Source organism: Propithecus coquereli, unplaced genomic scaffold, assembly GCF_000956105.1.
Source record: "Propithecus coquereli isolate 6110/MARCELLA unplaced genomic scaffold, Pcoq_1.0 Scaffold210, whole genome shotgun sequence".
In the NCBI taxonomy this organism is placed as follows: domain Eukaryota; kingdom Metazoa; phylum Chordata; class Mammalia; order Primates; family Indriidae; genus Propithecus; species Propithecus coquereli.
In genome coordinates, this window is record NW_012146079.1 from 3,584,764 (window position 1) to 3,601,385 (window position 16,622).

General features: G+C 40.3%; 1 protein-coding gene across 1 annotated transcript in view; it reads left to right on the forward strand.

Moving 5' to 3' along the window:
* Positions 1-16,266, forward strand: part of LOC105810366 (chromosome unknown open reading frame, human C1orf101) — a 99,255-nt gene extending 82,989 nt beyond the window's left edge. Inside the window, exons 20-22 of the mRNA XM_012644337.1 lie at positions 4,885-5,042; positions 10,266-10,319; positions 16,116-16,266. Coding sequence (XP_012499791.1) covers positions 4,885-5,042; positions 10,266-10,319; positions 16,116-16,266 — 363 coding nt within the window. The remainder of the gene's footprint in view (positions 1-4,884; positions 5,043-10,265; positions 10,320-16,115) is intronic.
* The last annotated feature ends 356 nt before the right edge of the window (positions 16,267-16,622 follow it).

Consider the following 16,622-nt stretch of genomic DNA (forward strand, 5'->3'; position numbering starts at 1 on the left):
ATAGAAAGAAATTAATGGGACAACTAAAAATACATAGAAAAAATTAGCCGGGCATGGTGGCGCATGCCTGTAGTCCCAGCTACTCGGGAGGCAGAAGGATCGCTTGAGCCCAGGAGTTTGAGGTTGCTGTGAGCTAGGATGACACCGTGGCACTCACTCTAGCCCGGGCAACACAGTGAGACTCTATCTCAAAAAAAAAAAAAAAAAAAGACATTGTATTCCTTTTTATGGCTGAGTAGTACTCCATGGTATATATACATCACATTTTCTTAATCCACTCATGAACTGATGGGCACTTAGGTTAATTCCGTATCTTTGCAATTGTGAATTTTGCTGCAATCAACGTTCAAGTGCAGGTGTCTTTTTTGATAAAATGACTTCTTTCATTTGCATAGATACCCAGGAATGGTATTGCTGAATCAAATGATAAATCTACATTTATTTCCTGTTTTCCATAGAGGTTGTACTAATTTGCAGTCCCACCAACAGTATATGTGTTCCATTCTCTCTGCATCCATGTCAGCATCTGTTGTTTGTTGACTTTTTAATAATGACCATTCTGACAAGGGTGAGGTGGTATCTCTTTGTTTTTGTTTTGTTTTGCTTTGAGGCACAGTCTCACTCTTTTGCCCAGAGTAGAGTGCAGTGGAATCATCATAGCTCACTGCAACCCCAAATGCCTGGGCTCAAGTAATCCTCCTACCTCAGCCTCCCGAGTAGCTGGGACTACAGGCATGTGCAACCATCCCCAGCTAATTGATTGTGGTTTTAATTTGCATTTCCCTGATGATTAGTGATGTTGAATGTTTTTCATATGTTCATTGGCCATTTGCCTATTTTCTTTTGAAAAACTTCTGTTTGTGTCTTTTGTCTACCTTTTAATGGGGTTGTTTGTTTTTTGCTTGCTGATTTGTTTGAGTTCTTTGTAGATTCTGGATATTACCCCTCTATCGAATGTATAGTTTGTGGATATTTTCTCCCATTCTGTGGGTTGTATCTTTTTTATAATGATTCTAACTAAATCCAGGGGATATGTTTTATCTAAAAATTCCTTGACAGTACAGGTCAATACAACTCTCTATATACAACCTAATTCTGTCCCTCTTATGATCTCATCCTTTGTTTATTATACAAATATCTTCCAAATTTTTCCCAGAGCTTTCCCAAAGTAGAGCTAGTAATAGAACACACGTGTGTTCCTGCCCCAGATTACTATTTACCTCATTTAGTCTTTCATATCATGCTATCACTAACATGAAGAGGGGACCCACAGCCAAGGCAACCAGCCAGTGCTATATGCACAGCTGAATATCAACCGGACTTTCTGCTCCATTTAGTCAAATTGTGTTCTTGGCTCAACTCATACTTGTAGTTACCAGAATATAAATAGTGGGGATTATATTATATAAATTAAGCATTATATCCTTCTCCTCATCTTTTTTTTTTTTCTTTTTTTTGAGACAGAGTCTCACTGTGTTGCCTGGGCTAGAGTGCCATGGTGTCAGCCTAGCTCACAGCAACCTCAAACTCCTGGGCTCAAGTGATCCTTCTGCCTCAGCCTCCCGAGTAGCTGGGACTACAGGCATGCGCCACCATGCCCGGCTAATTTTTTCTATATATTTTTAGTTGTCCAATTAATTTCTTTCTAATTTTTAGTAGAGATGGGGTCTCGCTCTTGCTCAGGCTGGTTTCGAACTCCTGAGCTCAAACAATCCGCCTGCCTCAGCCTCCCAGAGAGCTAGGATTACAGGTGTGAGCCACCGCGCCCGGCCCCTTCTCCTCATCTTGATGGTCTAACTTCAGTTTGTAAAACATTGCATTTTTACCTGAAATGCCTGTGGCCTAAAATTTTATGACTCCAAACAATTCTCCTTCAACTTGGCTAAGGGCACTGCCACTGTGATGAATTATCTCTAAACATTACTCCCATTGTGGCATCCCTCATTGTTAATTCAAATTCCTGGAAGAGAACTTTGACTGATAGAATTCAGATTATAAGCTGCCCCAACCAGGGCTCACCTATATCCTGAGGTAGGAAGCAAAACAATCTGTGCCTGTCAGCTTCTGTCATGAAAGGTGGGGACTTGGAACTACCCTCCCACTCTGATGATACCCAAAAGTAATCAAGGTTCTATTGAGAATGGTAATAGACTCTGGACAGACCAAAAAACAAGGCAAATATCCACAAACACTGCTCTCAGGAAGAGGTGATGCTGGAATTCTCATTTAATTAAAAGTATACTTCTAGCTACAGACCTTGATGACAATTTCATCTCCTAGAAGAAATGAAGAATACAGCCATGCATTGCTTAGCAATGGTGATGTGTTCTAAGAAATGCTTTGTTAGGCAATTTTGTCATTGTGCAAACATAATAGAGTATACTTACACAAACCTAGACAGTACCGCTTATTGCTCCTAGGCTACAAATGTGTACAGCATGTTCCTATACTGAATAATGTAAGGAAATACTAACACAGTCGTAAGTATTTATGCAATAGGAATTTTTCGACTCCATTGTAACCTTATGGGACCACCATAATATATGTGATCTGTCATTGACTGGGAAATCATTATGCAGTGCATGACTGCTATTTATAATTGGAATGGAAGTAACAGTAAGTGGGATGTGTCCATATCCTCACATTTCATGATATCCAGGGAAGCAAAGACAAGTGTAATCAGAATTGTACTTCAGATCTGAATAAAACAGTTTTGAAAAATTTGAGAGAAAACTCTTTGGGTGGTATGGTCAATAGAAAGGCCCCCACAGAAGCTAGAGAATGGTTGCCTAGCATACCAAATGGCCTGACCAAATGAGGAATGGATCAGAAATAACACTCTCATAAGCCTATAGTCTCAGCTACTAGAGAGGCTGAGGCAGGAGGACTGCTTGAGCCCAGGAGGTCATGGCTGCAGTGAGCTATGATCACTTCACCGCCTGGGCAACAGAGTGAGACCCTGACTCAAAAAAAAAGAAAAGAAAATGAAAATGAAAAGAAATAGAACTCTCAGTATGTTTTTGATTCAGGTGGACAAAGCTAACCCAAGAAACCTATTATCAGGTCATTCAACTTAGGTACAGAGAAAGATGTTGCAGGTACAGACAGTGCAGCTGGATCTCAAATATTAAAAAAAAAAAAAAAAAAAACAACTAACTTTAACAATGTGTCATATTAAGGCTCAACATTAATTCAACAAATGTATGTTGACCACCTACTGTTTGCCAGACTAGGGATACAACAATGAGCAATAAACTTCCTTCTAGAGCTTATCATTATCACCATCTAATCATGACAATATTTTTTTTTCCATGGTGTTAAAGAGTCTCTTCTGTACCTTTGAAACTGTACAAGAGATGATTGGTCCTAAGGTTCTATTGACTGGGAAGTTATTCATGGAAGAGATACACTTCAAGATAGAAAAAAGAAAAATAACATTTTCTTAGTCTGTTTTGTGCTGCTATAATAGAATACTTGAGACTCAGTAATTTATAATGAACAGAAATTTATTAGCTCATGATTCTGGAGTCTGGGAAGTTCCACATCAAGGCGCTGGCATCTGGTGAGGGCCTTCTTGCTGCGTCACCTCATCTTGCCGAAAGACAAGAAAGGGTGAGGGCAAGGGTAAAGGCCAGCAAAGAGACTGAACTCATCCTTTTATAAGGAACCCACACGATTAATCCATTCATGAGGATGGTGCCCCTATGACTAAAAAGCTAATGGGACCCATTTTGTCCCACCTCCCAACGCCTTCACATTGGAGGTCAAATTTCCAACACATGAACTTTGGGGGACACATTCAAACCATAGCAAATATGAAGGATGTTGATAGATGAAAGCTCAGGCACATCCAACGTAATTGCCTCACAAGGCTTCTTGTTTCCTTCAAAGGAGGAGCTTCCAGTGAGCAGGAGTGGTAGAGGGGGTGTCCTTTAAGTAGAGTTTGAAAGCATATATGGGCCTTAAAGAATCCAGAAGCAATGCTACGTAATAGTAGGATCAGATATCTGCCAGTTTTAACAATATTTTATTTCATTTTCTTAGTTTTAATAAAGTGACTTTAAAAAATATATAGGGTTGTTTCATCTGGGCATTTTAAAAGGGGAGCAGGAGATAGTTTGTATTTTGAGACCCACAGAGAGACAGTAGTAGTATGGGCGTAAATAAAAGTCCTAGGGGAAGATAAAAACCCAAGGATACGCCATCTTGACTGTTGTGTCCATACCTTGTGATCAAAATAGTTTCTGTCCCCAATTAAGCATTTTGGAGGATTTTGTGCTTTGTTGATTTAGGAAAATAATATACTTACATACCCTTGGCATCCTATTTGTTTATAAACACATTCGCTTTCACTAAGTTTCACTTTTTTTTTTTTTTTTTGAGACAGAGTCTCACTCTGTTGCTCCAGCTAGAGTGCCATGGCATCAGCCTAGCTCACAGCAACCTCAAACTCCTGATCTCAAGCGATCCTCCTGCCTCAGCCTCCCGAGTAACTGGGACTACAGGCACACGCCATCATACCCAGCTAATTTTTTTTCTATATATTTTTAGTTGTCCAGCTAATTTCTTTCCATTTTTTTTTAGTAGAGATGGGGTCTCACTCAGGCTGGTCTCGAACTCCTGGGCTCAAATAATCCGCCCACCTTGGCCTCCCAGAGTGCTAGGGTTACAGGTGTGAGCCACCATGCCTGGCCTAAGTTTCACTTTTTACAATACTTTTACCCAATATATCCTCTAAAAATGCTATAGAGCACTGCAATGATAGAATAGAAGGAAATAGCCATTACCTTTAAATAATTTTTCAAGACAAATATATGAGAATATAATTTTGTTTATTAAAGTCAGAAAATGACCTTAAGCTTTTTGTCTTTGTTTCTTGTTCAGAACTATAGACATTGTTTTTCTTATGCTGTTGGAAAACCAGGAGACTTAACACAACCATATGAGATTATCAACAGTTCTAATAATAACCATATATTTTGGCCCCTCGGCCATTCTGGAATGTACGTGTTTCGTGTGAAGATCCTAGATCCAAACTATAGGTGAGTGTAAATGTTTTATTATAGTAGTTTTAGCATTAGTTCCTCAAAATTAAATTTTTATTTTTTAAATTTAATTTGATGCCACCTAGATGTCCAATTCTTGTTAGTCTTGTTATTTACATATTTGCTTTTTCAATTTGTAGCGATCACACTAAACATTCTATGGGGGCAGGAGATTTTATGTTAAATCCTAATTAAATTAACCAATTTGCAGTTACATTCCGAATACTTTACTATGTTCGATTGCCACGATAGATCCAAATATAAACATAATCTCAGCCTTCAGGGTACTTATAATTAAGCTGCTTGGAAAAGGAGGATTGACGGGGGACACATCCAAAACAACAAAGGTTAAGTCAGAGCAAATACATGAGATATTTTTCAAATATAATCATTAGTATTATTGATAAGGGGAAAACGGAAAATTAGTTCAAATATATGACAGCAAGGTAGAAGATAGGTACAGATATTATATTCTGAATATCTATATGTGGTCATGAGGCTATAATTGATATTTTTTACTTTCTCCATTTCCCAACCTATATTCCCTATGTCTTTAGCCAGCACGTCAGGTTTGTTTCCTGGCAGAATAACCTTAATTTTCATTCCTAAGGAATCTGAGCTCTTAGCAATCCCTATCTGTACATGCCTGAGTTTTTAAGTGAAATTCCACTCTCAGATCTATCACTTTGATTCTCAAACTCATGTATTCTGGCTGCGGGAGAAACACCAGCAACTAAGTTTATGACTCAGAGTATCTACCTCATTCTAAGGAGAATTCTCCAACCTCACAGGCGACCTTTTCTGCTAGCTTTATAGCTTTTATTGCTGTATAATTTATCATCCAAACCAGAACACTTCTGAGAGTAAAATGAAACTTTATTAATATTTACATCAGAAGAACAGGTGTGTACCAAAAGTGTGCTAGGTAACCAGTGATTATGATTACCCTAATAATAAATAGAATCCTTGAAAATCCATGCTTCTATTCTGTGAAACCAATGAACTCCATGAACAGCCCTGTGCCTTCTTTTGCTATAATATTGAGTTATTTGTTTAGAAGCAATATTGTATGGAATAACATGACAATGTATATGACATTTAATGTGCCCATGTATGGTGTTGGCAGGCAAAAGCTATATGGAAAAGGCAAATTCAAATCCCAAACATATCACAGGAAGAATAAATCACTGTCCCTTCCATGATACAGTCAATCTGGCACCCAGTAGCTATCTGATAACACTGGATTAATCTACCTATGGAAGGTTTACAGTCGGTTGCTGCTGCTGGCAAATACAGGCATACCTCGGAGATATTGCAGGTTCAATTCCAGACCACCACAATAAAGTGAATATCGCAATAAAACAAGTCACACAAATATTTTGGTTTCCCAGTGCATATAAACATTATGTATGTATTATACCATAGACTATTAAGTGTGCCAAGCATTATGTCTAAAAAAACAGGCCGGGCGTGGTGGCTCATGCCTGTAATCCTAACACTCTGGGAGGCTGAAGCAAGAGGATCACTTGAGCTCAGGAGTTTGAGACCAGCCTGAGCAAGAGTGAGACGCCATCTCTACCAAAAATAGAAAAATTAGCCAGGCATGGTGGTGCATGCCTGTAGTCCCAGCAACTCCGGAGGCTGAGGCAGGAGGATCACTTGAGCCCAGGAGTTTGAGGTTGCTGTGAACTAGGCTGATGCCATGGCACTCTAGCCCAGGTAACAGAGCATGACTCTGTTTCAAAAAATACAAAATAAAAAAATATACATTCCTAATTAAAAAATGCTTTATTGCTAAAAAATGCTAACAATCATATGAGCCTTTGGTGAGTCATAATCTTTTTGCTGGTAGAGAATCTTGCCTTGATGTTGGTGGCTGCTGACTGATCAGGGTGGTGGCTGCTGAAGGCTGGGGTGGCTGTGGCAATTTCTTAAAATTAAGACAATCGATGAAGTTTGCTGTATCGATGGACTCTTCATTTCACGAAAGATTTCTCTGTAGCATGCAATGCTGTTTGATAGCACTTTACCCACAGTAGAACTTTCAAAATTGAAGTCAGTCCTCTCAAAGCCTGCTGCTGCTTTATCAACTGAGTTTATGCAATATTCTAAATCCTTTGTTATTTCAAAGATATTCACAGCAACTTCACTAGGAGTAGATTCCATCTCCAGAAACCGCTTTCTTTTGCTCATCCATAAGAAGCAACTCCTCAACTGTTCAAGTTTTGTCATGAGATTGCAGCAATTCAGTCACATCTTCAGGCTCCACTTCTAATTCTACTTCTCTTGCTATTTCTACTGCATCTGTAGTTACTTCCTCCACTGACGTCCTGAACTCCTAAAAGTCATCCATGAGGGTTGGAATCAATTTCTTCCAAACTCCTGTCAATGTTCATATTTTGACCTCCTCCCATGAATCACAAATGTTTTTAATGACATTTAGAATGGTGAATACTTTCCAGAAGATTTCCAATTGACTTTGTCCAGATCCATCAAGGAATAGAATGTATCTATGGCAGCCATAGCCTAATGAAATGAATTTCTTAAATAATAAGATTTGAAAGTCAAAATTACTCCTTGATCCATGGACTGCGGAATGGATGTTGTGTTAGCTGCCACGAGAACAACATTCATGTCCTTGTACAGCTTTTGAGTGACCAGGTGCATTGTTAATGAGCAATAATATTTTGAAAGAAATCTTTTTTTCTGAATAGTAGGTCCCAAGAGTGGGTTTAAGATATTTAGTAAACTGTGTCATAAGCAGATGTGCTATCATCCAGGCTTTGTTATTCCAGTTTATAGAACACAGGCAGAGTAGATTTAGCACAATTCTTTAAGGCCCTAGGATTTTCAGAATGGTCAATGAGCATTGGCTTCAATTTAAAGTCAACAGCTGCCCTAGCCCCCAACAAGAGGGTCAGCCTGTCCCTGGAAGCTTGGGAAGCAGGCACTGACTTTTCCTCTCTAGCTATGGAAGTCTTAGATGGCATCTTCTTCAGATATATGGCTGTTTCATCTGCATTGAAAATCTGTTGCTTGTGTAGTTACCATCATCAACTATCTTAGCTAGATCTTCTGGATAGCTTGCTGCAGCTTTTACATTAGCACTTGCTGCTTCGCCTTGCAATCTTATGTTATGGAGATGGCTTCTTTCCTTAAAACTCAGGAACCAACCTTTGCTAGTGTCAAACTTCTGCAGCTTCCTCACCTCTCTCAGTCCTCATAGAATTGAAGAGACTGAGAGCCTTACTCCATATTAGGCTTTGGTTTCAGAGAATGTAGTGGCTGGTTTGATCTTCTCTAGACCGCTCAGACTTTCTCCACATCAGCAATGAGGCTGTTTCACTTTCTTATCATTCATGTGTTCACTGGAGTAGCACTTTTCATTTCCTACAAGAACTTCTCCTTTGCATTCTTGTTTGGTACAGGAGGCCTAGCGTTTAGCCTATCTCAGCTTTTGACATGCTCTCCTCACTAAGCTTAATCATTTCTAGCATTCGAAATGAAGTGAGAGACATGCAACTTTTCCTTTCACCTGAATGCTTACAGGCCATTGCAGGGTTATTAATTAGCCTAATTTCAATATTGTTGTGTCTCAGGGGATAGGGAGGCCTGAGAAGAGGAAGAGAGATGAGAGAATGGGGTCAGTGGAGCAGTCAGAACACACACATTTATGAATTAAGTTTCTATCTTACGTGGGTATAGTTCATGATGCCCCAAAACAATGATAATAGCATAGTAACATCAAAGATCACTGATCACAGAACACCATAATGGATATAATAATAATGAAAAAGTTTGAAATATAGTAAGAATTACCAAAATGTGACACAGAGACACAAAGTGAGCATGTGCTGTTGGAAAAATGGCACCAATAGGCTTGCTCAACACAGGGTTGCCACAAAGCTTCAGTGTGTAAAAAAACACAGTATCTGCAAAGCACAATAAAGCGAAGCACAATAAAACAGGTATGCCTGCATAGAGTTTCCCCCTTATCCACAGTTTCACTTTCCATGGTTTCCATTATCCACAGTCAACTGAGGTCCAAAAATGTTAAATGGAAAATTCCAGAAATAAACAACCCATAAGTTTTAAAATGCACACCATTCTGAGTAGTGTGATGAAATTTCACACCATCATACTCATCCTGCTTGGGATGTGAATTATCCCTTTGTCTAGCATATCAATGCTGTATACGCTACCCACTCGTTAGTCACTTAGTAGCCATCTTGGTTATCAGTTGTCATGGATCATAGTACTTGTGTTCAATAACCCTTATTTTACTGCATAATGGCCCCAAAGCCCAAGAGTAGTGATGCTGTCATATTGTTACAATTATTCTATTTTATTGTTAGTTAATGTTGTTAATCTCTTACTGTACCTGATTTATAAATTAAACTTTATCACAGGTATGTATGTATACAAAAAAACATGCATAGGGTTCAGTACTATCTGTGGTTTCAGGCATCCACTGGGGGTCTTGGAACGTGTCCCCCAGGGACCGGGAGGAGGACTACTGTATGGTACTTTGTAGTGGTGTTATCCAGGTCAGCCTTGGTGAGGGGAAAGCCCTGCGGATAAAGCTATCCCTGTCTCCATGGCCACATTGTTTATGAGCCCAGAAACAATGAGCAAGCATTTCAGTAGCTGGAGAAAGAGGCTAACCATATGGTGGTCAGGTGATAAAGTAAGAGCCTCCTCTCTAGTAAAGGTCTTTTGATAAACATTCATGAGACCCAAATATTCTAATAATCTAGTCTCATTCCAAGAAGTTCATCTACATACATTTTCCCTAAAATTTCTTCACACCAGCTGTTGTTTTTTTCCAAGTCTTGGCCATGCAGCCAGACATCTAGCCCCTGCCCATGATTATGCCTCAGGCCATCTTTCCTGTTAGGAAAAGTGGGAAAATAGATACTATTAATATTTACAGTTTTTTACCCTAGGAGGCTCTTCCTTCTCCATTGTTCCTCAGGACTGCACCTGAATGGAGCTCCAGCGGCACAGCTGTCCACATCTGGATCCAGAGCACTCTGTAAACCTTTCTCATATCTTTTTCTTTACAGCTATTATATAAATGTATCCATTCTGTCCCTTGTCAAGAAAATGACACTTTAACTAAGATTATATATGATTTTATTGTTACTATGGAGATGTGGAGGGAGTTTTAAAATACATGGTACTTAATTTAATCTTTGACATTATTTTTCTAATTTGCAGTTTCTGTAACCTAACAGCTGTATTTGCAATAGAGACCTTTGGAGCGATTCCCAGGTAATGAGCAGTACCCATCCAGCTTTAACGAGAGAATTTCTAAAAGACACTAGTGGCAGCTAAAAACAGAGCCTATGCGATCACTCTTCAGGGTCCTCCAGCCTAAATCGTATCATAAAAATATTATTATATGGTATATAATGGAAATGAATGCTCAAAACAAAACAAAAAACTTGTATAAAATGTTCATTGCAAAATCAATGGTTTTTATAGGTCTATGTTTAGATTTTTTTTTTTTACTATCTATGAAATATGTCTTCCCAAATGACAGAAATTTGCTATTTTGCTTCTGCCCTAATATAGACATCCTAAAAGTTGTATGTATATATTATACCAGGGAAACAGCAAGAAGGAATTCCTGAGAACCATTATAGCAGCAAGAGTCCCCTTTTGTTCCATCCCACTCAAAGCCACTGTCTTCCTATCAAACACGTCTTTCAACTCCTCCTATAGAAGGCAGCAGTGGGGATTGGGAGGTGACAGTGGCTATACCCTCCACTCTAAGCCTGAGTTCGCTCTTAACCACCAACCATCATTCTGATGCATCCAGGACACGGCTGGTGAAGGCATTTCCCTGGACTCAGAAATGCCTCAGAAAATGCTCGTGTTACTCTGTTCCCTTGGAGAACAGAGTGCAGTCTTTTATTTTTTTTTAATTGTCTTTTTTTTGTTTGTTTTTGTAAGTCTTGCCTTCTTCTGCAAGAGTGCAGTCTTAATACTGAAGTTAGCACCTTAAATGACTTTGTTTCTCTGCCCTGGGCGTGGTGTTTGGGATTTGGATTTATTTTGTAAAATGTTAAACAAAAGTGGAAGAAAAACAATTAAGTTGCTCATGGCCCTGGTATAAATATTACTGATTCCTGGGTTTTTTGTGCTAATGAAAGGTTAATGGTGTGAATAATCTGCAAATGAGATAAACCAAGAGTTGTTTCTAAGTAACTTTGGGAAATGCATATAGCCTTTTGCAGTGAATTCGCTTCCTCATTAGGTTGGTATATTTGATTTAGGTGAATGTTAAGGTACATCCACTCAAGTACCCACCAGCAGGTGAGAGAGTCAAGTGAGGTAGGGAGGAGAAAGAGCAAAGGAGGAGGATCTCACCTATCCCCCTCTCACCTGCCAGCAGCCAGGGACTGCGGGCACCGTACAGGGGATAGTCCATTGTATCAGTGATTTTAGTTTAGCCTCTGTTAACACCCGGGCCCTGAAGGCTAGCCGGTGGTGAATACCTCCTAGTAAGACAGCCCTTTTCGTGAACAGTGACTGGAGATCAGTTTGTAGGAGGCAGAGAGCTTCGTACGCCCTTGCTTCTGGCCCAGGGCCCAACTCCTCCGCCACTTTCCAAATTTTCCCATTCCGCCCTCTGGAATTGCCACCACTTAACCAGCAAACTCACCTAAATCCTCAACTGTCCTCTGAGCCCTCCCTCTGTCTCCGTAGGTAAAACAGGATCTCCCCCGAGGACACTGCCTCCCCTCCAGCCCTCTCAAGTAATGCAGTTTTCTCGCACACACCACCCATGTACCTCAGGGCTCTGGTAACACTTCCAGATCATTATTTATCCTCGTTCTTATAAAACAAAACAAAAAATCCAAACAAAACATACCCTGACCCTTTGAGGTTCATGGCCGCTGCTACGGCCCCAGCTCTCTTGTCCCGGTTGCTATGTCTTCTCCAAACTCCCCTTTGTTAATCGGCGACTTTGGCCCCATCACGCTGTTTTCCTCTGCACATCAAGCCCCACATCGGTGTCCTCATCCAACATCCAACATCATGGCCTTTCCTCGTCCTTGGTGACCTCCTCTACTGTACTTCAGCCATCCATTCCCATAGTCACACCTTGGACACTGTCATTACTTGGAACTTCTCTGCTGCCAGAAGCATCAGTTCAGACATCCCATTCCCTGAGCACGAGTTCCTGTCCTTGCAGCTTGTTAATTCCACTGTACCCACTACGACCCTTCTTCATCCTCACAGGAATCTCCACCTCTACTTTCAATCATTTTTTTTTACTTTCCTTTTCCTTACATTTCAAAATCCATTGTTTCAATAACACTTACCAGTACTCCCGTACCCCTCTGGGACTTGGTCCCCCATAGGGCAAATCCCCAACTACCTACTCTCTCTGTGACTGCACCTGAGCAGCCCAGTTCTGGCGCAGTTACCCAACAGGGCAGATTGGTCACCAGCTTTAAGCAGGCCACCAAAGTGCCTGTGAATCTTACTCTGGTCAACCAATGCTTACTTACACTCTGTAACAACTATTTAAGACTTTATCTAATTAGCTTCCTCCTCTGACCTGCTTTCCTTAACAATCATCAGACGAGCTTGTTTTCACCTTTACAGAGAAATTAGGAACTCCCTCTACTCCTGATTCCCAACATAAAAACCTACTAACATCTACACCCATCCTCGCCTCCTTCCACCCACCTTGTTACAAAAAAGGAAATGTTATTCCTCCTCTTTAAATATAATTCTTCCGCCTGTGCTTTGTACTCTATCCCTTCCCATTTTCTAAGGAAGATTTCAAATCAATTATTCCTTCTTTCTTCTGTATCTTCAGCTTTCCCTCTCAGCTAGATACCTTCAATAGGTTAATAACCTTCAGGTTTCTCCTCTGCAAGACAAAACATCTCAAAAGTCTTGTCTATACTCACAGTCTCCATTTCCCTGTGAGCAGCCCTCCTACAATCCATCCAGTCTGGTTTCTATCTTACCACTCTACCAATTAGTTCCCATTAGAATAGCTTTGGCCTATATTGAGCTAACAAAATATTTTTCAGTCTTATCTTATTTGATCTTTCATAGCATTGACTCTTCCTTTGGCTGTTGTATCCTTCTATTGGTTTTCCTAAACTTCTATGGCCACTCTCTCTCTCTCCCTCTCTCTGGTAAGGAGGGCCTCCCCTCCTTCACCAGCCATGTCTCAAGGCTTAGGCCTGTCTTCTGAAGTTCTCACTCTGGCAAGCTCATCTACAGCCATGACTTCAATTAGCATCTATACACACATGACTCTCAAATCATATCTCTAGCCCAGAGCCATACATCCCACTGTCTACTTAACCTCTTCTCTTAGACGTCTTAAGGACCAGTTAAACCGGACATGTCCAAACGTGATCTTATCACCCACTCCCCCTACCCCATCATTTGTCCCACCTTAAAACTAATCCAACAGGGTAATTTCATCTAGCCACATAGACTGTTCTTGCACAGCTCCAGGAGAATCCACTCCCACAGGCTATGATGGAAATGCTACCCTCTGGAGTTGTGACCCTGTTTTCCAATGTTTCCTTTCCCAGACTAGGACTCAAAAACAAAAACCTAAAATTCACATTCATTTCATTTCATATTCTCTCTCTGTCTCTCTGTCTGTCATCCCAATCATCACTGGCTCCTATTCATTTAATCTCTAAATAGTCCTGAATGGATCCACTTCTTATTAACTCCATTCAAACTACTATTATTTCTGCAATAGACCTAACTGATTGCCCCTCATCCATTGCTATTTTCTTCTAATTCATTCTCCTCACTAGAGTATCTTTTTAAAATTATAATTTTAGTAGCTTGGAACTACTAAATTTCTTTCTCTAAAACTAAAACTGTTTAACATGGCCTACAAGGCCTTGCATGATCTTACCCCTACCTCTCCAGTCTCATCTTGGATCACGTCTCCCATGTTTTCTCAGCTCCAGACCCACCAGCCTTCTCCCAGTCCCCATCCCTCTCCACACTCTGCCTCATTGCAGGACCTTTGCACGTGCTATTTCCTCTATCGGGAACCTGCTCCTTCCCTTCTTTACCTACTTACCTTTACCAACTGCACTTCTTTTTTTTTTTTTTTGAGACAGAGTCTTACTGTGTTGCCCGGGGTAGAGTGCAGTGGCGTCATCCTAGCTCACAGCAACCTCAAACTCCTGGGCTCAAGCGATCCTCCTGCCTCAGCCTCCAGAGTAGCTGGGACTACAGGCATGCATCACCAGGCCCGGCTAATTTTTTCTATATATTTTTAGTTGTTCAATTAATTTCTTTCTAATTTTTAGTAGAGACAGGGTCTCGCTCTTGCTCAGGCTGGTTTCGAACTCCTGAGCTCAAACAATCCGCCCGCCTCGGCCTCCCAGAGAGCTAGGATTACAGGCGTGAGCCACCGCGCCCGGCCAACTGCACTTCTTTTTATTCTCAGATTTCAAGATAATGATCTTTTCCCCATTAAGGCATTTCTTGATCCATTCACCAGGTTCAATCCTGCTGTAGTAGTAAGCTTTTGTTGCATTACATATCTTTCCTTCTTAGTTCTTATCACAGTTGCAATTTTATATTTATTTTCTCATTATTTGATTAATTATGTCCCCACTAAAATGAAAGTTCCCCAAGGATGGGGACCATGTCTATTTTTACTCATCATTGTGTTTCCAGTACCTTGCACAATCCCTGGCAGATATCTAGATGGTTAAGTGATTTAATAAAATTCCAAGAAGGAAACCATTCACTGGAGCCAGATTAAGTTGATAGCCACAGAGGAGAAAGGTCAGACAATGGGGACTGGGGACCTGGGGAAACATTGAAAACAAATAATTATGGATTAAAAGGGAACCAAAAACTGTCAGATACAGGACACCAAATAGAAAACAGCGCAGTGTCTGGCTTAAGAAACCAATCCACTCTGATGGGAGGTGCCCATGCAGAGTCCCAGGCAAAGAGGCAGATGTCTGGCACCCACCTGAGAGCAGCATCTAACAAGTGGTGTCCATACACACACACACACACACACCTGCCTAGTTGACCCTCAGGTACCTCAAATTCGATATGCACCAAAATAAGCCAACCATATTTACACACACCCTCAAAAAAGTGCTCTTTCTGCTGAATTCCCCATTTCAGTGAATGGTAACACTGTCCTCCCCTTAACCCAACCCAAAAACCTGGGAGACATCCTTTATTCCTTCATATTTCTCAAACCTCCCATCTTAACAATCACCAAGACCGAGCTGATCTAACTTCTAAATGTATCCTAGATCTACCCACTTCTCTCCATTTCTTCAGCCACCAATTTTGTTAAGACCATCACCATAGCTTACCTGGATTATCACAACTACCTCGTAACTGATTTTTCTGCCTTCACAACTATACTTCCCTTCCATCTATTCTTCACTCTACCATCAGAATCATCTTCTAAAATGTCAATCCTACACCATACCTCAGAAACTCCCTCTTGTCTTTAAGCTAAAACCCACACTCTCTAGCTTGATCTCAGCTGTCTTTCTCCTCTGGCTCCTGCCCACCCACCATTCCTCACCTCTCACTGCTCCACCTGGACCTGAGCCTGGTCATACAGTACTAGTTTCAGTTCTACAATGTCTGGGAATGGCCTTGAGGTTTTCTCACGCTTCCATGCCTTTGTATACATATCTCCCTTTGCCCAAAACACTGTTCCCACCTTAGTGTCTTCCTCCAGTCCCAGCTAACTCCTCCTCCCACTCCTCATGGCAAGCTAACTCCTACCCACACTCAGCGCAAGGGTCCCCTCTGCTGGTAGGCCTTCCATGCTGGTGGCTCCCACAAAACTTTACTCTTCCTTGTCTCATTATGTTGATCACACTCTCTATTTTCCTCCCTGGTCAGCCTCAAACACTAGTAGGTAAACACTTTGAAGGTAGATGTCTTGTCTTATTAATCATCATGTCTTTGTTCTCTGTTGATGGTATAGTAGCTGGCTATTCAAAAATTGTTTGACTAAGTAAATTAACAACCAGAGTGTGAACGATGATTTCTAATGACTTTTTTTTTATCTTATTTCAGTCCGGGTGCCTACCTGGTAGCTGCTTTCCTATTTATCCTGATGCTACTGTTCTTCACTCTTCTTGTTTTGAGCTACTTCCGGTATATGAATATTTATAGACGACATATTTATGAACCACTTCACAAACCTCCAAAACCAAAGAAAAGTTAGGAAAACTGAAAGTTTGATTATACGAATACATGTATATAGAGGGAGTGCGTATATATACTTATATTGAGAGTATGTATTTGACCAAGAAATACTAAATATAAGCTCATATATCACCAAATTCAAGATCTGAAAAATATTCTTAAATTATCCCAAAATAGAAATATTTTCATATATATTGTGTGTTATTAAACTAATCCTTAATATGTTTGCATTCATTTTAAAGGTACTCTATATACTCTTACATGGCATTAAAAAAAAAAACTAAATTTGGCTATTACAATCCCTCCTAAGAATGAAAATAAATTTTTGAAAATGTATAAAATGTGTCAAATATTATTATTTTGCACAGAACTTTT